At 50.5% G+C, this 23,220-nt stretch overlaps 1 protein-coding gene across 3 annotated transcripts in view; it reads left to right on the top strand.

Moving 5' to 3' along the window:
* smurf2 (SMAD specific E3 ubiquitin protein ligase 2) overlaps positions 1 to 23,078 on the top strand; it is a 43,688-nt gene extending 20,610 nt beyond the window's left edge. The window contains exons 2-20 of one of the 3 annotated variants that reach the window (XM_066704243.1): positions 2,738 to 2,776; positions 3,380 to 3,488; positions 6,201 to 6,334; positions 7,996 to 8,061; positions 9,348 to 9,432; positions 9,608 to 9,691; positions 10,651 to 10,853; positions 10,987 to 11,071; positions 12,083 to 12,241; positions 12,593 to 12,646; positions 17,404 to 17,617; positions 18,116 to 18,219; positions 18,615 to 18,729; positions 19,090 to 19,268; positions 19,358 to 19,495; positions 19,593 to 19,713; positions 19,921 to 20,122; positions 20,238 to 20,313; positions 20,509 to 23,078. In XM_066704243.1, coding sequence (XP_066560340.1) covers positions 2,738 to 2,776; positions 3,380 to 3,488; positions 6,201 to 6,334; positions 7,996 to 8,061; positions 9,348 to 9,432; positions 9,608 to 9,691; positions 10,651 to 10,853; positions 10,987 to 11,071; positions 12,083 to 12,241; positions 12,593 to 12,646; positions 17,404 to 17,617; positions 18,116 to 18,219; positions 18,615 to 18,729; positions 19,090 to 19,268; positions 19,358 to 19,495; positions 19,593 to 19,713; positions 19,921 to 20,122; positions 20,238 to 20,313; positions 20,509 to 20,608 — 2,267 coding nt within the window. In that variant the 3' untranslated portion in view covers positions 20,609 to 23,078. Of the gene's footprint in view, positions 1 to 2,737; positions 2,777 to 3,379; positions 3,489 to 6,200; positions 6,335 to 7,995; positions 8,062 to 9,347; positions 9,433 to 9,607; positions 9,692 to 10,650; positions 10,854 to 10,986; positions 11,072 to 12,082; positions 12,242 to 12,589; positions 12,647 to 17,403; positions 17,618 to 18,115; positions 18,220 to 18,614; positions 18,730 to 19,089; positions 19,269 to 19,357; positions 19,496 to 19,592; positions 19,714 to 19,920; positions 20,123 to 20,237; positions 20,314 to 20,508 lie in introns of all 3 variants that reach the window. The other 2 variants (XM_066704242.1, XM_066704244.1) reach the window with 2 other exon arrangements.
* Positions 23,079 to 23,220: the final 142 nt, after the last annotated feature.

Genomic DNA, 23,220 nt, shown 5'->3' with positions numbered 1-23,220 from the left:
CCTCCCAGGCTGCAGTAGAGCAGGAATGCAGTTTGCGTCTGCGAGAGGGATGAAGGAGAAAGAAAGGGCCTTTTCTTTTTTTCTTCTTTCCTCTGGCAAGAAGCTTCGTTATCATTGTGCTACGATCCAGCAACAGGGCTGTGTTTCTACAGCTGGGGATTTCTCTCACTCTGCCTTATTCTCTCTCTCTTCTCTCTCCCTCCCATTTAATTTTAATAAGAAAGAGGATGAAAATAATAATCATGGAGCACGAGATTCAGGGGTACTGGAATAAACGTGTCTGTGCACAAACATGTGCACAAACATGTGCAAAACAATAAAATAAATGATATATTCTAGCAATACATGAGGAATCCTTCACGTGGTTGATATTCAGGAGTCAAAGTGGTTCTGCTCTCACTCACTCACCGGCCGTTTCACCAAATCCCTGCCGTGTCAGAGATTGAAATTGGTGTCCTGGTCCTACCCTGGGCCCTGGTGACTCTATGGCGTGCGGGCAACATGGTATATCGTGTCATTTTTGGGGAGGATAATGACACTTCCCTGTAAGTTGCCTCAGATAAAGATGTCTGCCAAAGGAATAATAACAATAACAAATGATCAAATCCATTGTTTGGTGTTGGAAGCCCATTTTGTACATCTGTCTTCTGGGCGCTCCACCAGTTGGCACACCCCCCTGAACCGCCAGCTCCGCCAGCTCCTTGTGCCCGGGCTGCCTCCTCCGGCCCTCCGCTTGTCCCAGGGGCCGGCGCTGACAGGAGTTTGGTGTCTCTACGCAGCACCCGCAGGTTCTGAAGTGCCAGCCCTTGCCTGGTCTTATGGCAGGCATCTCCTCTCTTTTACGACCCCAGTGCGGCGGCATCTACAGGGTGCCTGCCCAGTGTGGTTAGTCAACCGCTCCCCCCCACCATTCTGTTGCACCCAGCCTGTCTCTCTGGCGGATGTTGGAGTTTTTTCGGTGCCCCTTCCGTATTTACAGCCTCTGACATCTATGGTGTCTCTATTGATGACACGCAGCTGCACTGACCGCAGGCTCGGGCAGAGCGCGCTGCGGTTGGGTTCCATGCAGGACTCTGGCAGCGCAGCTTGTCTCCTCCCTGCTGACACTCAGACACCGGCAAATAGCTTGGCAGGGGTGACACTGTGGTGGCCAAGCTTGCTGTCCGCTGGGGCCAAGACAGCCACCACCCCCAGGCCTTAGTTCTGCGCTGTCTCTGCTTGGATGCAGTCTGTCGCTGTTCTGTTTCAGTGAGATCTGCCTCCCTGGAACATGAATAAATTGATAAATAGATGGATGGATTGATCACTTTTAGATCTTTATAGGGAGGGAGAGCGCAGTCTGTGCTTTTTGTTCTTTTCTTGGTGGGGAAGACATCACACAGGATGCTAGTAGCTGAGCTGAGTGGGCTGGTGGCCTTGGGGAGCACCCCAATGAGCATTGTGTGTGTGCAAGACATGGAGTGTGTGAGTGTCATTGTGTTTGTGCGAGTGTCTTAGTGAGTGAGAGTGCCAGTGTACCCAGACAGACACCCGGCGGCGGGGGGGGGGGGGGGTGTACCAGATGTTTGTGTAATGACGTGGGTTTCACTGCTTCCTCACATTCCCAGGGTTGTTTGCTGAAGGAATGTCTTTTGGCTGCTAGATGTTTTGCCAAGTCGTTTAAACCCCCCCTTCCCCCTAATGTGTTGTAAATAATATATTTATACTAGAACATAAACGATGGCCTGGAGCCTGTACTACTCACCGAGTCGTCATGCGTGTGATGTGCGTGAGGGCATCCAGCGGGCCTTGTTCTGCGCACCTCCCAGCTCCTCTAGTGAAACCAGTCACAAACCGCTGTGTCCCCTGTCCACACAAATTCCCCAGTTAACCTGCCCATGGCTCGACTGTGGCCTACCTGGGACGGGAGTTTTCCGCTAACTTCTCCCAGAAACCCCCCAGTCCAGCCGAGGTGGGGCAGAGCATCCCGAGGGACTCGAAAGAGACATCGCGCCACTCAATGTTTTACAGCATCGTGCTTTTAAAGGCAGAGGGATGTAACCTAATGCTCACACTGGCTTAGGTCCAACCGAGCTCCCCCCCAGTTTTGTTCATTAATATTATGTTGTGTTATATGGGGCAGAATATGGGCAGTTTGCTGAATGTTCTTTGTGTAACAAGGAAACGAATTCTCTTGAGAGGTTGCCCAGACACCTCCTTGATCTCGTGTTTTTGTGTGGTAAGATCGTGGGGCTAGTGTGTGTACAGTGTGCTTTTGCAGTGCATCTCTTGCTTTGTGGTTGAGATCCTGGTTTTGTTTGTTGCATTCTTAATGTTTTTAATTCTTCAAAATGCTTCAGTTCCACCTGGAATGAAAACAATCTGTACATACCGCACTGGTAAATCACTAGAAGTGCCCGTACACACTTGGGGAAACCAAGCGCCTCTGCGAAATGTTTGGTACGCCCCTCATTGTGTGAAATGTTGTCGATGTCGAATGATGAACAGCTTCCAAAAAAGTTTGTGAAGATCGTGTGGTTTTTTTTCACCACTTTCAAATCATCAGTTGTGTTTCGATGAGGGTAGCGCTCTGTGTCCTAATATGTACCTGAAGTCTTTGGTTCAGAGACTGTGAGGGGTAGAGAGGAAAAAATAATAATATATATATATAAGCAATGGTTTGATGAATTAGACAATATAACAAACATGACTAACAAACATGAAAAATGCTTGAACTTCCTTTCTGCTTTGTTTACAGTGCTGTGTGCAAAGAACCTGGTGAAGAAAGATTTCTTTCGTAAGTAACTTTATTTTTTATCTACTGTAAATTGTTGCTGTTGTTTGTTTTTGATGAGAAAGTTAAAATGCTCCTGATATGGAGTCACCTCCCGCTTTGCTGTCTGAGGGGCAGACACACACAACCAAACCAAATCAAACTGTTTTATTATTTCTGTATTAGTATTGCCCTGTAAGTGTTCCCTGTGTTGCGTGTGTTAGTCTCATGCTGGCTTTGCCCTGGCCTGTGAGTGGGGTTTCTGTGTGTGTAGTGACTCGGCCGAGCACGAGGTCTGGCCAGGGATCTCAGGAATGCAGTGCGGCCGGCTGGGCGCGTCTGGGGACAGCCCGGCGTCTCCGAGGGCCCGGGGAGCTGGTGTTACCCAACATTTGCACTTTCTCTCTGTCACATACACACACTGTTGCCATTCTGTAATCTGTTACACTGTTCTCAGGCTGCTGTGTCTGTTCTGTTTTAGGTTGCTACTATTCTTTGTGTGTGTGTGTGTGCGCACTCGCAATGTTGCTGTTGCTGTGTGTGTGATCTCTGTCGTTCTGTGTGCTGTTGCCTCTGTGGTAGGTTGTGCTGACGTACGGTGTGTGTGACTGTGTGTTTCTGCTGCAGGGCTCCCGGACCCCTTTGCCAAGGTGGTGGTGGACGGCTCGGGACAGTGCCACTCAACTGACACCGTGAGGAACACGCTGGACCCCAAGTGGAACCAACACTACGACCTGTGAGTCTTCTGCACCGACACGGATGCTTCCTGCATCGTGTTTACTGTGCACGACATTACAGCTGCATCTCCAAAACGTAGTGTCAAATACTGCACTACTACAGTACGACATGAATACCACACTGTAGTGATACTGCACTGAAGCTGGTGTCAGAAGGCCTCGGTTCTTAATCCCAGGGCGGGTCTGTCCTCCCCAGTCTGGAAGGATCGAGGCTGTGGTGAAGCGGCTGGATCGGCTCCTGTGCCGTGGGATCGCTGAGGCAGGAAGACGGGCTATTTCAGTCCAGTCATCTAGTGCTGTTTTTTTAATGTATATTCTTTCTTTGGCCTCTTCCTGCCAGCGCTTAGTCACCCAGTCTGCCTGTCTGGCAGCTGCAGTGCTGTGTCACTGTTTATAGGTGGAGAAATACTGTGCCTTGCACCAGCGCTGCAGACGGGGGGGGGGGGGGTTTATGGGTGGCCCGTGACTTGAGCTCTGTGTGTGTGTGAGTGAGGGGGGGGGGAGCTCAGCATTGGACACTGGGGTGGCGGAACTGTCCGTGCGTCATGGCGATGCTCTGACGGGCCTCAGTGGCTCTGGGAGCAGACGGCCTGTGACCTCTGACCTCCAGGCTGTCACAGGAAATGACTAGCATGCCAGGGATGACAAATGGAGTCTCGCTGGCAGACAGCCATCCCTCCACACTGTCGCCCAGGAGGGGTGGAGCTGGGCCGTCCTCAGCAACTACACAGAACAGGCGCACACACAGTAACACACTAACTCACACACACACAGTAACTCTCTCACACACAGAGTAACTTAGACTGACACAAACGCACAGTAACAAAGTAACTCGCACACCTACTAATACAAGGTTACTCAGAGTAACACATAGCTTGGCATGCTTTTTCTCTTTCTTGCCTTTTCACTCACACACAGACACTGCTGTACAGTCTTTGACGATAAAAGAAAATAAATGTGTGTATGTGTGCATTTAATTTGGGTATTTATCCTCCCTGTCTGTCACCCCCCCGGTGCGGGCCGCTGTGTCCTGGGGGGCAGCACCCCTTACACAAACACCAGGTGCTTGTGCAGGGTTGCCAGTGATAGTGTTGCATCAGCAGTCATGTCCTCCCTGTTTTTCCAGGCAGACAGTCGGTAATAAGTCCCCCTGGCCGCTTGAGCTCTGTCCAGACGGACTGGACAATGTACGTTCTCTGTCTTCTGGTCACCCTCGGCACTCCCAGTCTCTCTGTTGTCTTCCCGAGCTGTTGTGGTGGTTTTGTCCTGAGGATGTTTTGTTGCCGGCCTTTTGCTTTGGTAGGAGGTGTTTGGGGCTCGCCCTGGCCGTGATGCTCTGTTGGAGCTGGAGGTGTTTCTGACTGCAGCCTCACCTGGCGTTCCCACTGCACGGGAGGGCAGCTTCCAAATGGAATCTCTCTCCGTTATTTGCAAAAACTAAAACCTTTGTAAAGCTTTTTGAAACAAAGACACTTTGTCCAGCTGGGTTTGTCTTTTTGCTTTGTGTCCCTTGTTTCGAAAGAGAATCAACTGTGTGTGTGTGTGTGTGTGTCTTATATTTGATCTGTAGCTGTCACGTCCATTACAAAGGGCTTAAGAGGGCTTGGGTGCAGATGTTTGTCCTCAACTTAAGGAAGCACTGTGTCTAAAATAGGGTCTGGAGGACATGAAGGTGCAAGACCTCGGGGTTTGGGCTTCACTGAGACCAGCTGAGAGAGACGCAGCTCTCGAGACGAGGGCTGGGCTGACAAAAACAAAAAACAAAAAAAAAAAACCTTTGTTTGGTCAGAGAGCGAGGGAGACAGGGAGACGTGGTGACTTCCTGTCCCTCGGACGCTTCGTGCTCCGGCACGTCCTCCGGCCTCCCGCCTCTCAGACGCCCAGACGGAGAGGGCCCCCCACACAGGCCGCCAGGGCGGGCTTTTCACTGTGCTCGTTTCGAGGAAAGGGAGAAAGAAAATGGAACAAACATTCCTGATGTTGGCAAAGAATCTAAAATACAATTAGAATAAAGGATCAACACAGTGTCCACCAGGGACTGACACTAAGTTACTGAATACGGGGAGATTGAGAGAACTCCCTGTGCACCTGCAGTGATTGACAGCAGTTGTTCACCCTGTTCTTGATGAGTGCCCAGGTTGGGATTTGGCCTAGTTTGAAAGCTCGCTCACGGGGAGAAAGCGGGTCGAAAGGTTTGTGTCCCTGAGAAGCCCCTGCTGGTTACCGCCCTGGCCCCCCGCGCTCCTCCTGCTCCCTGCCCTCCGTCCCTCATGCCTCGGCTTCTCCCGATTTGATCAGAGTGATTTATTGCTTCGCTGATCTCTGTGTTTGGCTTGTTCTGCTGCTGTTGTGTTTCCAGCAGGGCCGTCTGCACTTTTTATCTTATCTAAGTTTCCTTGTGCTCAGAAGCTGAATTCCCAGTTAGACTTGAGGTACAAGATTGCCAGCCACGAGTATCTCTCTGTCTCTGTCTCTCCTGCTGAGACCGGGCACTAAGAGCAGGAGGATTGTACTGAGCTGTCCTGACCGGCACAGAGAGACGTCAGGTCGGACATTAATGGAGGGATGTGATCTTGGTGGTGAAGAGGAGGATGGTGGGAATGTTTGCCTAGCTGGAATCTTATCCGGGGCTCCCGGAGGTCTTTTGCCTTTGTTGCCGTTTGTTAGCATTTGCTGTCTCTGATCATCTCGTTGTTGTTGTATTTGTCCAGATACATTGGGAAGTCGGACTCCATCACCATCAGCGTGTGGAACCACAAGAAGATCCACAAGAAGCAAGGAGCCGGGTTCCTGGGCTGCGTCCGACTCCTGTACAACGCCATCAACCGCCTCAAAGACACTGGCTGTACGTATCCTTCGCATGAGTTCCCGTGATCAGGCTCGGCACATCCTCCCACCCGGACATTCCCCAAAAATGCTTTACAGCCCCCGGCCTCGCTCTTTAAAAGATAAATAAATGAGACAAATAAATCATTACGATAATAATTAACGGCTGATGCATGACTGCGCTGGAAAGTCCCGAGTAAGATGTTTAACTTTCCGGCGCTGAATCATGGCGTCGGCACATCAAACTCTGCTGTTGATAATTCCACTGAATCACAAATGACTGATTTTATTCTTCAATTCCATTTATTCAGTTAGGTAGTTTTGTGTATTAATTTATGAATGCATGTGTTTATATGAATGTGTTCCTTCTCAACAGGAACAGCATCAGACCCGGGCGAACGTTGGTGCTTCTGTATTTAAGATTCATTGCTGGTTTGTCAGCCTAAATAATTGATACTGGCTCGCAGCTTGTGTTTGTGTGTGGGCCCGGTATGTGGAAACGACACGGTGACATCTATGTGCGATGCCTGGAGCCGTTTTTAGTCCTGCCACACTGTGAACACAAACCCGTCTGGCTCCTTTGCACAGATCGGCGCTGTATAGCTGTTAAGTGGGTCTTCAATAATAGTTATTGTTCTAACACAACATTACTGCTTAAACATATCCAGTTAATTCAATCAGAGATCCGTGTCTATCCTGCCTGGCGAGCTCGTGTCTCCCACCCTCCCGTGAACGTCTTCACACCCTGACAGTACGGCGCCTGCTCTCTCGCTGGCTGTGCCCGGGTTGGCGTCTCTCCTCTCGGTGTCAGTCTGGGCAGCTGCCACCTGTGATGGAGTCGGGCGCTGTCAGTATAACCTCCCACCCCCCCCTCCGTGGCTGAGACCCATCGCTGGCTCGGGCTCAGGTGCCAGTCTGGCTGGGTGCTCTGGCTTGGATGCACGTCCTCCTCAAGAAGGAAGGATGCGTCCGGGTGGACAAGGGGTCTTGGAGAAAGAGATCCCAGATCGCTCCTGTGACCGTCCCAAAATATTGCGTGGGAGTAGGAGGGGGTCGCACGATGTTGACTTCAATAGTATGAATAAAATGTAGTTATGCATGTATATTTTGTGGTCTTTTTAGTAGTTTTTTGCTCTGAAACAGACGCAGAGCTGCTTTTATGTCTTTACTGCCTAACCATTCCAGTCTCGCAAGTGCTCGTTAGTCCCAGTTCGGCCTAGAGGCCCATCCTGGACAGACTGGCTTCACAGGGAGGTGACATAGCAGATCGTCCCATTTCTGATGCCTGGAGCATTTTATTCCAGATTCATTTAGAAGCTTGACACGGAAAGTTTTAAAGACTGTGGGCCGGGGTCTGTTTGATACGTATTTTAAAATTAGAGAGCGAGAGAGCGCGCGATCTTTTAGTCTAGTTTGTTTTTGTCTCGTCCTTGGGGTTCAACATGTCTTTGGAAGCCTGTGGTTCATCCCCTTCTCGGTCTTTCTTAAATAATGCATTCCTTCATTTCTTCTTTCCGTTATGTTTTTGTTTTCCCCTAAAAACTCACCGCCTCCTCGCCGGGAGACTGAATTTGCATCTGTGTTTGTAATTAAGCAACATCAAGCAATTTTACGAATTATCCTTTCAGTGCCTGTTGGCTGGGAGGTTTGGTTTGCTAATTGCAATCTTCTTAATAACAGATCAGAGACTAGACCTCAACAAGCTGGGCCCGAACGACAACGACACTGTGAGGGGGCAGATAGTCGGTGAGTACCAAGGGCCGTCGGCGCGGGCGGCTGCTTCCTGAGCCGCCTCGCTTTTATTGGACAGCTGTGCACAGGGTTTTAAAAGAGCGCAAATATAAACACATGGCACTGTCTCTCTCTCACACACACATACACACACAGACACTCCGCCCACTTCATTGCATATCACACGGTTTTACTCGGGCCAGAGGTATTTGAAACTGATTACTCATAATGGTAATTGGTCCTTGTAAGCTTCTACAGCGCTTCCTTTGAGCCCCTTGCGCCCTGAGGGGGTGATGTGTGATTTAAGGAGTGCAGTCTCGCTTCATTGTGCCCAAGAGCAGTCTCTCATCTCCTACCATCGACAGGCCTGTGAGCCCAGACCTTGCCCTCTGTGCCTAGGACTACAGTTTTCTTTGTACCAAATAATCTGGCACAGGCACAGCTATCAGTCTGTGTGTTTGTTACTGCAGGGTTTAACTGGGATGGGATGGGATGGGTCATCTCCCCCTGCTGGTGTCCGAGTCCAAGATCTTTTAACCCTTTTATGAATGATTGCTTTTTAAAATGAATTTTAAAAATCGAATTTTAACTGTTTTTAAAGATTTAGTTGTTTTTAAAAGCACTTGTTTTGTTTGTTTTTTTGGTTGTTATGTTCTATTTTTTGTCAAATACATTGACCGTTTGGATTTAATTTTAAATGCATCGGACTGTTTTGGTTTGTTTTTTATTTATTTGTTTTTTTGTTTTGTCCGGTGCATTTTCAGTTATTTTCAATGTATTTCACTCCTTTGTTGGTAGCAGTTTGCTTTAATCACTAGTTTGTTTTATTGTTTAGTGCACTTGTTTATTTGAGTTTATGCATTCTGTTAATCACTAAGATTTAAAACAATTTAAGTGATTTTAAGAATTGATTTAAAAAAAAAAAAAAATTTAATCATGAGTATTAAAATTTGTTTGAATGTTTTTATCTTTGAAATGTAAAATACTCTAACTAATAAAACAGTATTTAACTGGGATGGGCTACAGACATGAACATGTCCGACACCCAAACTGTAAACCAGACCCCACTGAGCTCACATACCCATACTGCACACAGGAGCTTTAAACAAATTAACTTTAAGAGCACAAAATTAAAAAGGGCTTGGAGAACGCGGTCCCAAGACTTCGTGGCCCCAAGCCCTGCTGAGGTACAGCGGGAAACCAGAAAAAGATAATGTCCATCTGGGGGTCCACGTGGCTCTGTAGCCCCTTGTGCTGCGAATCTTAACCCCTGTGTTCGCTGTCCCCCCCCACCCCCCCAGTGAGCCTGCAGTCCCGCGATCGCATCGGCACAGGTGGCCCGGTGGTGGACTGCAGCCGGCTGTTCGACAACGACCTGCCAGACGGGTGAGTGCCTCCTTCACTGTGTGTCTCTCTGTCCGTCTCTCCCAACCTCTCCCGTTCTGTGAGGGTCCTGTGGGGTGGGTGTGCTCCGGCCCATGTGATGGGGCAGCGGGGGTCCTGGGAGTGTTGCTCAGTGCCTGATCTCTACTGTCCCATATCTGTCTGTCTCCCTGTCCAGCTGGGAGGAGCGTAGGACCGCCTCCGGACGCATCCAGTACCTCAACCACATCACGCGCACCACGCAGTGGGAGAGACCCACGCGGTGAGTACACTCTCTTCCTCCACCTGCTGCTCCTCTCTGAGCATTTGCCTTACACAGCGGTGAGAGGTGGGCACGCTGACGTCAGTATCGCCCAGATCCGCGGGTCTGACATGCTGTGCCGAGCCTGTGCGGGGAAGAGTGAGCGCCAGACAAAAGGGTGTGTGGGCAAGAGAGGGAGCACGGGGGCCTGTGAAACTATTTAAACTCCTGATAAGCTCTCTGTGAAACCGAAACTGGGTGTATTGTGTATTGTGGATCACCTTACTGGGGGCCTGGAGCAGATCTCAACACTGATACTTCAGAAATTAATTAATAAATACTAGAACAACACCGGACAACTTTACGATGCTTCAGCAAGTTTGTTTATTGACGGACAGCCTGTGTGTCTGTCTGTACGTTTCGAGCCTGAACTGGTTCATAGTTGTGGCTGATTTTGCCCTGTCGTTCACCCTGGTCTCATTTCAAAAGCTCTTTCCACCCTGCGTTCCTCCAGGGTAAACACAGCCACGGCAGCTGGTTACGAGTCCTGCCTGGTCTGCACTTTAAAAGAGCTGTATCAATTCTGGAGAAAAATGTAGTAAAATAAATAAACGCAAAGATAAAACTGCCCAGAAGTTCTAGGGGATTTTTGTGTAAGTTTGGGACCTAATGCATTCTCCAGCGGGGCAGATAACAGCGGCGTCAGTGGCTCTCACCGCCCCGACATGGCCATGTCTGGACTCTTATCAGACCCTTTCCTGTGGCTCTGTGCTGCTGTGGGCTGGACTGCACGGCCCTCACAGCCCTCACAGCCCTGAGCTCTGAGGCCGTCTGTGTGTCTGTGCTTGTGTGCGAGAATGTGTGCAATCGGTGGTCTGTGTGTTCCTGCTTAATACAGCGAAATAAAACTTCAAAGCGTCCCCCGTTCTGTCCTAGTCTGTGTCTGCATGTCCGCCTGACTCTGCCCTTTGCCTGCTCAGGCCGGCCTCGGAATACTCCAGCCCAGGGCGGCCGCTCAGCTGCCTGGTGGACGAGAACACGCCCATCATGGGCACCAACGGGGCGTCCAGCGGGCAGACTGGAGACCCCCGCGCCCAGGAGCGTCGTGTCCGGTCGCAGAGGCACCGGAACTACATGAGCCGCACACACCTGCACACCCCGCCGGACCTGCCCGAGGGCTATGGTCAGTCCAGTCCCGTGACCCGGTGCATAGACACGCACGCACGCGCGAGCTCTGCAGTCTGTCCAGGGCTATGTAGTGAGTCCACTTTCCTGTGTGTTTAACCCATTTCCTGTCCGTCTCTCTCTCCCCACAGAGCAGAGAACCACACAGCAGGGCCAGGTCTACTTCCTCCACACGCAGACGGGCGTCAGCACGTGGCATGACCCCAGGGTGCCCAGGTGAGCCCTCCATCCACCCCACCCCCATCTGGGTGGCCTTGGGAATGGGCAGCTTGTGTCTAGGTTTTGGCGCATGGTTTTTGTGACGGAGGCCTCTGTCCAGCGAGTCCAGCCCTTCTCCGGGTCGGCGCAGAAACCAAATAACTTTCCCCATCATATCGCAGTCAATCCTTGCTTTATGTTTGCCAAGTTGTAAGGAAATTCCTGGTCCCTTTCTTTAGATCACAATTGAGTTGACTCATGGTGGCTATACCAATATTTTGCTTGAAGAGACCAATGCTAATTTTAGTATTACGATACAGCTAGGATACCACCAGGAAAATAACAAGCAGAACAGTAATAAAACAAATTGAGTTCCTGGTAACTTTTAAATTATTTTACTCGTGAATATTTTGCACTATATTCCATTAAAACAATGAACCATAACATGTTTTACCATTCAGTTTTTTAAAGAAATAGTGTGTAAGTAAGTCAACATGCCAATCTTTTTGTAGGTTGCAAAATTAATAACTTGAATAACTAAAGTGGATGCAATTGTAACGGTCACTGTCGGTACCGTCTGCGTGCCGACAGTGACCGTTACAATTGCATCCACTTTAGACTGGGCTGCTCGGGGGCCAGAGCGTGGTGGCTCCTTCCCAGCTGTCAGCTGACAGTCTTCCTCCTCTCGGCTTCTTCCAAATGGAATAATTGCATCTTACAAAAGAGCAGCATGCATACCCCTCTGGCGGCAGGACTGCGGTGCAGCCGCTGAGGACGGAGGGCAGACAGGACGCCAGAGCCGTGCCTTACTGGAATTGGGCGCTAAAGGGGGAAAACACACAATAGATCTGAAGTTCACAAGAAAAACACTGTGGCACTGATGATGCAATCTATAAGCAGACCCACCCTAAACCAACAAATGTCCCCTCCATCGTCACAGGGCTGCTGTTCACTGGGCTGCGAGAGTGATGGCTGAGGGATGGTTTCTGTGCGTTTTAATAGAATTTGTTTCTAATTTCCTTGTCCCAGGGATCTTAGCAACGTGAACTGCGAGGAGCTGGGGCCCCTGCCACCCGGGTGGGAGATCCGCAACACTGCCACGGGCCGGGTCTACTTTGTGGACCACAACAACCGCACCACTCAGTTCACCGACCCGCGGCTCTCCGCCAACCTGCACCTGGTGCTCAAGTGAGTTATCTGGGCCTCCCCTTTCCCCCCTCTCTCCTCCTCCTCCTCCTCCTCCTCCTCCTCGTGGGGGGAGTATGTTGCCAGGGAGACACCAACACCCCTCCCGTCAGCCCCATCTTCTTCCCCCTTGCCCTCAGCCTGATGTTTGCTTGTCATTGTTGTCGTCTTGTTGGAGTTTGATTTGTGCAGGGCAGGAGGGGTGTTAGGGGGTAGGAGCGGTGTTAAGAGGCAGGAGGAGCAGGGGGTGTAGGGGTGGGAGCCGTGAGGGCGGAGGTGAGGACTGGGAGGCCGAAGCCTGCTGAGTCCATCCTCCGAGAGTGACCAGAGGCGGTTTTCTTGTCGTTTCAGCAGTCCGAAACCTAATGGTTCCCGTGTCGGCATCGAGAGCCATAACTCTAACCTAAGGTAAACCCCCCAACCCCCCCCTGTGAGCATGAACAGACCCCCCCCCCCCCCCACCTCCACACACACACCTGAAGACTCACACTCCGGCCCAGTCCACACAGCCACAGCCCAGACCTTTTGAACATGAACACCTGTGTCTGTCATACATGTTTCATACTTTTATCCAAATCTGACCAAAGTAAAAAAAAAAAAATGTATATAATGAGGGTTGGCTTAGTCTTCAGTAGAAGTAGCAAAATACAGGACAGCAGTTTTATCAGTGTTTTATGGCTGTCAATCAGCACCCAAATGTTTCTTACAAAGCCATTCTAATGTATTGGTGTTCAGAACATGCGTTACTACTGCAGAGATCACAACAGAGTAAACGTATATGTAATTATGTGCATTTATTTTTAAAGGGAATAGTATTCATTATTAACGGGCTTCTTTTCTTCAGAGTGACACAAGATTGCCCAAATGGTAACCACTGGTAACAGGAAGACACAAAGCAAGCACACAGCAGGACGATGCACACGCACTGTTGCCGACTGAATGACTGGGCTCTGGGCTGTGTGTGTGAATGAATGCATGCAGCCTCTCTGGGCTCAGCTCGCTGTGTGGCCCCCCAGGGGGCCGTGCTGGTCTTGCTGAAGCCCTGTTAAGCGGCCTTGTCTTCCATGTGGTCGGCGCACCCGGTGCTCTGCGGGCCGAGCCGGGTGGGGACAGTCCACCACGCTGTCGGGCTCTGGTGGGAATTAGAGCAGACTGGAATTATAGTGGATTTGGACGCCGGGGCGGTATTGCCCATCGGCAGGTGAAGAGACGGGCGAATCTGTGTGGCGTGTGTGTGTGAATTGTCTGATGGGTTTAGCACTGTACGAGCTGCTCTCCCTCCACCTAAGGGGAGGCAGAGATGGCGTTTTAAGAAAATCAAATATCGAATATCTAACCCATCGATCCTGGTGGTCCCCCCCGCCCTCTGCAGTGTGGGCATCTTGAATTCAGGTTGGCGTAATCATACAGGAGAGGGATGTTTCTGAAGAGGGCCACCTGCCTGGATCGAAAGCCAGCCCAGATCAGCCCCAGGGTTGTGCTGGCAATGGACCAGTTTGCTGACAGCGTGCTTGTTGTGGCTTGCCTCCTGGCGGGGGGGGTCTGGATTACAAATCAGATGAGCGTTCTTATGGGGGATTGATTACCAGAGCACTGTTTTGTTTCGTCTCCCCTGCCTGGTGTGTTTGGTGTGGAGAAATCACCCGCTTGTCAAACTGGTGATTATTATAGCGGTTTCATGTTGTTGCCTTTGAGGATTTATTGTACTTTATGCTGAGCCACCCACCTCTCTGGGAGCATGTTCCCCTCTCTGTCGGGGGTGTCCGAACCCCAGTGCCATTTTGTGATTTGGGGATATTTTAATGCCATCGGTGGTCTGCATACGAAACAAAAATGTCCAGCTTGCTTCAGAGTCATCCAGTTTTCTTTGGGTTTTAATCTGTAGGAAAAATGCCTTAATATCCCGCAAGGGCCACTGCTATCTTTAGGCCGTGACCTGGCGCTCTGCTCTCGACCGCTAATCCAGAGGAGACGGAGAAGGTGGTTTTGTTCTGATGGGGAGGCAGTCACGGTCCGAGTGCGGGAGCTGCAGGGTCGCAGGTTGGGGGGAGTGGACTCGGCTTGGCTGGTCTGTGTGTGATGAACGGGCAGATATTGGAGCCGGATCTGGCTCTCTGTCAGCACATCTGTCTTCTATCAAGGAAAAGATTTCGGGAACGTCGCCTGATGTCGTCATGGCGCTGGACTCCAGAGCCGGATCGCTGTTCGAGCTGCTGCTTTTCTTTTTTTCTTTTTTTTATCTGGCGTTTCTGGTTTTTTGTTTTGGTCTGTTTAGTCTTGTAGGACGAGAGTGCCAGCGCTGGGGCCGAGCTGTGGACTGAATCACACCGGACTCGCTGTTCCATTATGTACTAGATCGGTTAATCAATGGGCATTAATTGCTGAATCGGGCACTTATTAAAATAGTGGTTGTGCCACACAGTTATAAGTTATCAAAAACTAGGCATTGATATTACAGTATAATGGTACAAACAAAGCGCTTTATGTATACCAATCATTTTAATGTTTTATGTTCATATTTACATTTAAATACCCTACTCCATTTGTGCTAGTTTTATTAGATCTTTTGCCTTTCATTGTACCATAGTGTGGAAAGAGCTATCGGTTAAAATGAGCGGTTTTGGCTCTTGTAGGTAGTTCGAAATGTCGGCGCTTCCAGTGTTAAACACATAATCTCCAGTCATTGTGATGGGAAAAAAAAAAAAAGAAAAAAAATCTGGTTGATTTTAAATGCTGAAAATTTAGATTTGTTGATTAATAGACCTGATTAATCGAGGCAGCCCTAATATATATACCAATCAGCTATAACATTATGACCACCTGCCTAATATTGTGTAGGTCCCAAAACAGCCCTGACCCGTCGAGGCATGGACTCCACTAGACCTCTGAAGGTGTGCTGTGGTATCTGGCACCAAGACGTTAGCAGCAGATCCTTTAAGTCCTGTAAGTTGCGAGGTGGGGCTTCCATGGATCGAACTTGTTTGTCCGGCACATCCCACAGATGCTCGATTTGGATTGAGATCTGGGGAATTTGGGGGCCAAGTCAACACCTTGAACTCGTGATTCATCAGACCAGGCCACCTTCTTCCATTGCTCCGTGGTCCAGTTCTGATGCTCACATGCCCATTGTAGCTTTCTGCAATGGACAGGGGTCAGCATGGGACCGGTCTGGTTCTGACACCTTTCTATCAGAACCAGCATTCACTTTTTCAGCAATTTGAGCTACAGTAGCTTGTCTGTTGGATCGGACCACACGGGCCAGCCTTCACTCCCCACGTGCATCAATGAGTCCATGACCCCGTCGCCGGTTCACCGCTTTTCCTACTTGGACCACTTTTGATAGGTACTGACCACTGCAGACCGGGAACACCCCACAAGAGCTGCAGTTTTGGAGATGCTCTGACCCAGTTGTCTAGCCATCACAATTTGGCCCTTGTCAGAGTCGCTCAGATCCTTACGCTTGCCCATTTTTCCAGCTTCTAACACATCAACTTTGAGGACAAAATGTTAACTTGCTGCCTAATATATCCCACCCACTGACAGGTGCCATGATAACGAGATTATCAGTGTTATTCACTTCACCTGTCAGTGGTCATAATGTTATGGCTGATCGGTGTGTATATAATATGCTCCGCACTTTAATTTGTGGCAAAAAAAAAAAGTTTTGCTTTCAAGTGTGAAGCTTCATAATCTCCTGTTTTTGTTCCTTCTTAGACTCCCTGTTTTACTTCCCATCACTTGTTTTTTTGTTTTTTTGTTTTGTTCGGCTGTGGTTGACAGTTCTCTCCCGCCTGCAGTATCGCCACCTCTATCTATATTTGCCCCTTTTTCCCCATTTTTCCACGGTTATCTGACTTCACCTGACCGCAAACACTGCTGTCCAGGAATGAACTGTCTTGACTTCTCGGTGTGTCATGTGGGAATCTGTCCAAAGACGGGGGTTTAAAATCCATAAATAAATAGATTTCCCCGGGTTGAGAGCCAGGCGGCCCCAGACCCGTCGCTATTTGTCCCTTTCCCTCCGTACATCCCAGATCATTATTGAAGATGAAGCGGTTTTGATTTGTACAGCTGCTTCTAACAAATGCTAATCTCCCGACGGATGAGGAGCTGGAGACAGCCGAGGGGCTCTCTGCCCTTCTCTCAGTCTTTCCTCCTCCCCGGATGGTGTTATGATGGCCACCTCACTGTCAGTGTTAGGCTGGGAGAGAGACCTCTCGAAACCTCTACTGGCAGGAGGGGGCGGCTCCTGTGTGGTCACATGTTTGAGCACAGATCTGTTGTTGGGATTTGATTGGGATCGGTAGCGTGCGTTTGGAGAACAGTGCTGTGATCAGCCGTCTCCTCTAGCCGCGCCCCTCTGCTGCACAGCCCCGCTGTTGTCCCCCCTGCTCGGCAGCCGCTGCTCGTGCGAAGGCCAGAAGGCCGGCCTGCGGAAGAACACCCCTGCATTGTGCTCATCAAGGGCTCATTGATTCCCCGCGTCCCCGTGCCGGCGCCCCCTGGCAGCGCTGTCCCCCCCAAAACGCCCGACTCTGGAGAGGCATTGTTCAGAGCAGGAGGGCGGGGGGTCACCAGTTCAGTCCGGTTTACAGTTCAGGTTAGCATCTTCAACTGCAGTGTTTGAGCTGTAGAGGTAGCATTCATATTAATAATAATCTGACTGTCCAGATCTCAGATACTTTATCTACAGTTGTGTGAGGTGGGGAAATGTGTACATTTAGTTGGTTTTTATTATTACTATGATTCTTATTCCCGTTCTAATTCCTCAAGCCCGGTCATTGATCAGACAGACGGGGATGGAAACCAGGAGGCACCAGGGCTCGGCAAACACACTCCCAGTCACATGCAACACCATGAATACCGGTCTGAATGCGTGCACACGTCTGATCCCCTGCTGAAACGCACGACACTGTTCACACCTGCACACTCTCCCCCTCCTGGCACGGGGGCAGCAGCTGTGGGTGCCTGCTGGTCTCCAGGCATGTGAGGGTGTGTTACAGGGTGGCAGTTGTGTTTTGTGACAGCAGACAGTCACTGACTGGTGATTTGTCGGTGCATCGGGCCTAAATGTGTTTGATGCTTTATGCATTTATTTTTAACAGGGTTTGTGACAGAACTGAATAAGCCACACTTCTTACTCTCCCTCCCTGTTCCATCCACAGTCGTCAGAACCAGCTGAAGGACCAGCAGCCGCCGCTGCCCCCCCAGGTGCTGGTGTCCCCCAGCCAGCTGCCCGAGGAGGCTGAGTGCCTGACGGTGCCCAAGTACAAGCGGGACCTGGTGCACAAGCTCAAGATCCTGAGGCAGGAGCTGTCCCAGCAGCAGCCCCAGGCCGGGCACTGCCGGATAGAGGTGTCCCGGGAAGAGATCTTCGAGGTATGGACCCCCCGAAACACCTACACCCACCCTGTGGTGTCAAACTTCAGACTTCCATGTCTCCTGGGTATTTAATCCAGCCCTGCTGTCCTGATTGACTGGATCCATGTCTCTAGTCAACGGTATATGGGAAGTGATAAAATTATATTTGGAGATGTCAGGAACACATACTTTCCGCATGATTTCAGCAGGCTTGGGGGGAGACATAACTTCCAGCACAAGCAGAGTGATGAGAATATGACCTCACTGGCCGGACCCGACTGTTGGACGAGTGTCAAGTCGATTTTGTTTTATTTACTCGCTTATTTCCTTATTCTAGTGGTTAGTCCTCTACAGTGCAGGGATCTGGGATTAGAGTTGCATAAGGGAGTCAATGTTGATATTGTTATCCACTTTTTAAAGAAATGTGTAGTGGAAACTTTGTACACCACACCCGTCTCTGTATTTGTGTCGTACACATGCACACACTGAGCCCCGCCTGCTGGCACTGTGTTACAGGAGTCCTACAGGCAGGTGATGAAGATGAGGCCGAAGGACCTGTGGAAGAGGCTGATGGTGAAGTTCCGGGGGGAGGAGGGTCTCGATTACGGAGGGGTGGCCAGGTAAGCCCACAGTGTGCCGTGTGCTTGACTCCCCGCGGTACGGCACAGCACAGAGCAGGTCACACCAATAGTGCCTCTCATAGACCGGGGGGATTGTTACTAGGCAGCACAGTCACTAGACTGGAAATCCTTCCCTCTGGTGGCCTCTCTGTGCCACAGCAGCAGTCCTCTCTGTTTGTCCTCCTGTATCCTTGGAGAGAGAGAGAGAGAGAGAGCTGCTGCTGTTGGTTCAACTACAGTTGCACTTGGCAAACAATCCCCCCCTTCACGCAGGCCCCTAAACTCACTGCGGACTGGTCCGTGTCCACCGGTCGTCACTGCCAGGCTCTGGGAGGACAGGGTGGGTTGTGACAGTAAAGTGAATTAACCACTGTCCCTGTGTCGTCCCCTCCCAGGGAGTGGCTGTACCTCCTGTCCCACGAGATGCTGAACCCATACTACGGCCTGTTCCAGTACTCCCGGGACGACATCTACACCCTGCAGATCAACCCCGACTCGGCCGTCAACCCGGTGAGACGTGGCGCTCAGGGTGCGGGTGGGGGGTGGTAGTGGAAGAGGCTCGCACCGGGTTACAGCCAAGGCCTACGTGGTCTGGTTTGTGTGGTTTTGTGCCTTTTGAGTCCCGGGGCGTTTCCCTGCTGTGGATCACGTCCTGAGTGCTGCCGTCTCGGTGTCTCACACCGCGCTACACCGGATTGCAAGGAGAACTATATTGGTGGACCATTTAGATTATAGTCAGTTTTATTTCCACCAGTAGATCGTATTTGTCTGGGGGAATCTCCCGTCCTCTCAAAGATATGGGAGGAAAGAACTACGCATTGTACTAGGCATCTGACCCTCTGGTGTGTGTGTGTGTGTGTGTTTGTGTAGGAGCACCTGTCGTACTTCCACTTCGTGGGGCGCATCATGGGCATGGCGGTGTTCCACGGGCACTACATTGACGGCGGCTTCACACTGCCCTTCTACAAGCAGCTCTTGGGGAAGCCCATCACCCTGGACGACATGGAGTCGGTGGACCCCGACCTGCACAACAGCCTGGTGTGGATCCTGTAGGTACCTCCGCACAACTCCGCACCGCTGTGGGTCTGTGGGTCCAGCGCCGATGAGTAAATGCTTCCCTGTCCTCCCTCCCATCCAGGGATAATGACATCACCGGGGTCCTGGACCACACCTTCTGCGTGGAGCACAACGCGTATGGCGAGATCATCCAGCATGAGCTGAAGCCCAATGGCAAGAGCGTCCCGGTGACCGAGGACACCAAGAAGGAATATGTCAGGTCAGGAAGCCCTGCCCTCCTCCTCCTCCTCTCTGCCACACTGTCCCCCCCTGTCCATCTCCCTGTCCTGACCAGCGTGTCCCTCTGTCCCCTGCAGGCTGTACGTGAACTGGCGCTTCCTGCGGGGCATCGAGGCGCAGTTCCTGGCTCTGCAGAAGGGCTTCAACGAGGTCATTCCCCAGCACCTGCTCAAGTCCTTCGACGAGAAGGAGCTGGAGGTAAGACCCCCCGCCGTGCAGCCTCCTGGCCCCCTCGGACACGGCACAGTGGAGCGAAGCCCTTGATGGATGGATAACAATAGTATCCTGACCATTAAGTTGTCGTCTTGACTTAGAGCAGCTGTAACTGAATCCTCCGGCCCCCAAGATCCCTCCAGAGGTGTAACCGTTCTTAACACTGAGCGTTCCTCTCCTCTCCCCCTCCAGCTGATCATCTGCGGCCTGGGCAAGATCGACATCAACGACTGGAAGTCCAACACGCGGCTGAAGCACTGCACGCCCGACAGCAACGTGGTCAAGTGGTTCTGGAAGACAGTGGAGTCGTACGACGAGGAGCGCCGCGCCCGGCTGCTGCAGTTCGTCACCGGCTCGTCACGCGTCCCGCTGCAGGGTTTCAAGGCACTCCAGGGTGGGTCGCTGAGTCGTCTCTCTCTCACTCTCACAAAGTCATGATCTCCGAGTTCTCCCCAGTCACGTCGGGTTCTGTGCTGCTGTTTCAGCGCCGCTGTTCTCTTCCTCCACAGGTGCCGCCGGCCCACGGCTCTTCACCATCCACCAGATCGACGCCAGCACCAACAACCTGCCCAAAGCGCACACCTGGTGAGTGCAGCCCCACGGGCACACGGGCATGGGGAGGCGCGACTAGTATGAGTGACAGTCGAGATGTGACGGTGGCTGTTCTTGTTATGAAGTTATTGAACAGATGTGTTGTGTTGTGTAAACCCGACCGGCCCCCCCAGCCTGTTGCGCGTGTGACCCTGTCCTCTTCTCTGTCCCCCCCGTCTCGCCCCCCAGCTTCAACCGCATTGACGTCCCCCCGTACGAGACCTATGACAAGCTGAGCGAGAAGCTCCTGACAGCCATCGAGGAGACCTGTGGCTTCGCCGTGGAGTGAGAGGGGAGGGGAGGGGTGGGGGCCATGCCCCCAGGATACGCCTGCCCCCCTACACCACAGAGCAGGGAGCGGACCACCGGGAGCTTCACTTGGTTTCCTTCGTGTTTTTTTTTTTTTGTCCCATTTTATGTTATTTTTTATATATATATATGTGTTTAAAATGAGAAAATGGAAACAGAAGAGATCTGGTCCCCTGGCTTTAGCCACGTGATGGTTTCTTTCAGCTGCTAAAACTTGACTCCGACATTGACCTTTGACCCGGACTCTTCAGGCGACTGGTTTGTGACTTTGAGAGTGAAGACAGTATTCTACTTTTCCTTTTGTCTGTATTATGATTTTAGATGCATTCTCACACACACACACTGACACTGATATACACACGAAAAAGACTACTATTGTGAAAATTGTCAGCATTTTTTTTTTTATTCTGTGTTAGTCTCCAACCCCCCTGCTGGGGTGGGGGGGTGCCAGCTATACAGTGCCCCTGGGCATGCACGTCCTGTGCCCCCCTGCCCTGCTGCTGCAGAGCTCAGACCTGCGCTGCCGTCGCTGTTTGCACCCACGCCTGTGGACCCTGGCGGGGGGCGGGGGGGGCAGGGCAGGGCAGGGCAGACTGATCCCTGGAGGGTAAATAGACCCCTCCCCACCCCCTCCCCGTCGAGTTCCCTCAGGGGTCGCCAGAGAGACAGAGAAGGCTGTGCTTCACTCGACTCCACAACTGTTTATAATACATATATCCTCAGCAACTGTAAAATCTGCAAACTGTTAAAAATGGCTTGAATAATCTTATTTTTATATCACAGGGAAATTAATACAAATATATATATTATTGCCATAATTCCAGAAACCTACAACAGAGCAGAACTCACTTTTGAATTGTCTTCTACAATGTTTTAATTTTGAAACTGTAGATTTTTGAAAGAACTTGAAGCTTGAATAAGGTTCCTGTTTGGGGTTTTATATCTATACAATTGTTTTAATTCTGCTGTTCTTGAAGCACGGACATCTTTACCCAAATCCACTTCCTGATTTCAGATCTGTCACCACTATCACTTCAGTTCTATTGAATTCAGTCATATGTAGTTTGACTTGGGCTCTTTCAGTGCGTTTGTTCTTTATTTTTCTTTAATTTGGAAACCCACATCAATCAGGAAACGGGACCCCCACGGCCCTGGCATGTCTGTAAGAGACGCACACCGCGGTTGTAGGAGTGTGACCCCCGAGTTTGGGGGCCCCGGGTGAGAGGCGATGTCGCAGTTGGCAGGGACTGGTGACGTTCGAGCACTTTAAGACGTGTTGGGGGTGGGGGGCGTTACTCGGGCACCTTGCCTGAAAGGGACCGGTCTTGTTACTGCGCCGTTCTTCATTGGACATGCATAACACATGCCTATAACCTGTGACTATATGTATGTATGTATGTAGGTATGTATGTATAAATCTATATATTTTGTATATGGCTTCTCTCTGCCCCCCAGTTCCAGGCATCACTGACCTCAGGTGGTGTGCCCCCCCCACCCTGGCCTATATTCCCTTTAACCGAAACCCGTCTGACACGCTCTGCTGGGACCTGCACCCCCCTGCGGACCGGGCCGCTGGGTGTCGGCTGTTCGCATCAGACATGGTTTAGGGAGGGGGGGGTGGCTGTGGACCAGACTGTGGTGCCCCCCCCGCTTTGGCCTCGCAACAGAACACTGCAAGGACTCGGCTCACTATGGACTGGTTTTTAATGTAAACTGTACTTACATGTTGACTTGCAGCTTCTGATGAACTGTGTTGTTTAACAGAATCTGTAAGTATATATAATTGTTTTAAGGTTTGTTTTTTGTTTTTGTTTGCTGCCTGTTTATAGCAAACCTGTTATGACCATGGGACTGTTCTTAACACAGTTTGCATACACACACACACGTGTATTTTTCCATCTTTTATTTCCTTTGTACTTCAAACTGTGTGTGTGTATGCAAAGTTTCAACTGTTTAGCCTCTGCATAAAGAGACGGATGAATCCTGAGACGGTGCTTTGTACAGAATATAGATATTGTTCATATATGTCCAACATGCATCCTTTAATTTATCTTTAACTTAAACATAAAATCAAAAGACGAAAAAACCAAGAAAACATTTTGCACACTTAAGGACTTAAGTTGCTGAAATGGAAAAAAAGGGCAACTTGCATCTGTTGACCGATGGTGCGTCCGCTCTCCCAGACGCGGTCGCACACCACAGTGCCCTGGCTGGGGCTGGGCCGAGCGGAGGCACGACTCTGCTCTCGTGTAGGAGCCGGTTTCGACCCTCAGCCGTCGACGGATCTATTCGCACCCCGAGACGAACAGACCGACACATTCGTGCTCCTCCTCTTCCTCATCGCTGACCAGTGCAATCTGTTGTACATAACACTTCGACTTTTGTTTTTTTATAGAGTACTGATTCTGTGTGTAATTAGCTCATTAAACTCGTCTTTCTATTCTCTTGAATCTCTGCCACCATGTCTTTGTTTTCTCCTCGGCCTCGTCTGTATTTATTAGTGTGTGTATCGTGCTCAAACCAGCTGCATCTTTCCACCCATGCTGTTTTATGAGCTTCAACAATAACACCTGTATGAAAAATGATTTTATA

This window comes from Amia ocellicauda, chromosome 5 (genome assembly GCF_036373705.1).
Source record: "Amia ocellicauda isolate fAmiCal2 chromosome 5, fAmiCal2.hap1, whole genome shotgun sequence".
In the NCBI taxonomy this organism is placed as follows: Eukaryota; Metazoa; Chordata; class Actinopteri; order Amiiformes; family Amiidae; genus Amia; species Amia ocellicauda.
This window is presented reverse-complemented; position numbering and strand designations above follow the sequence as displayed.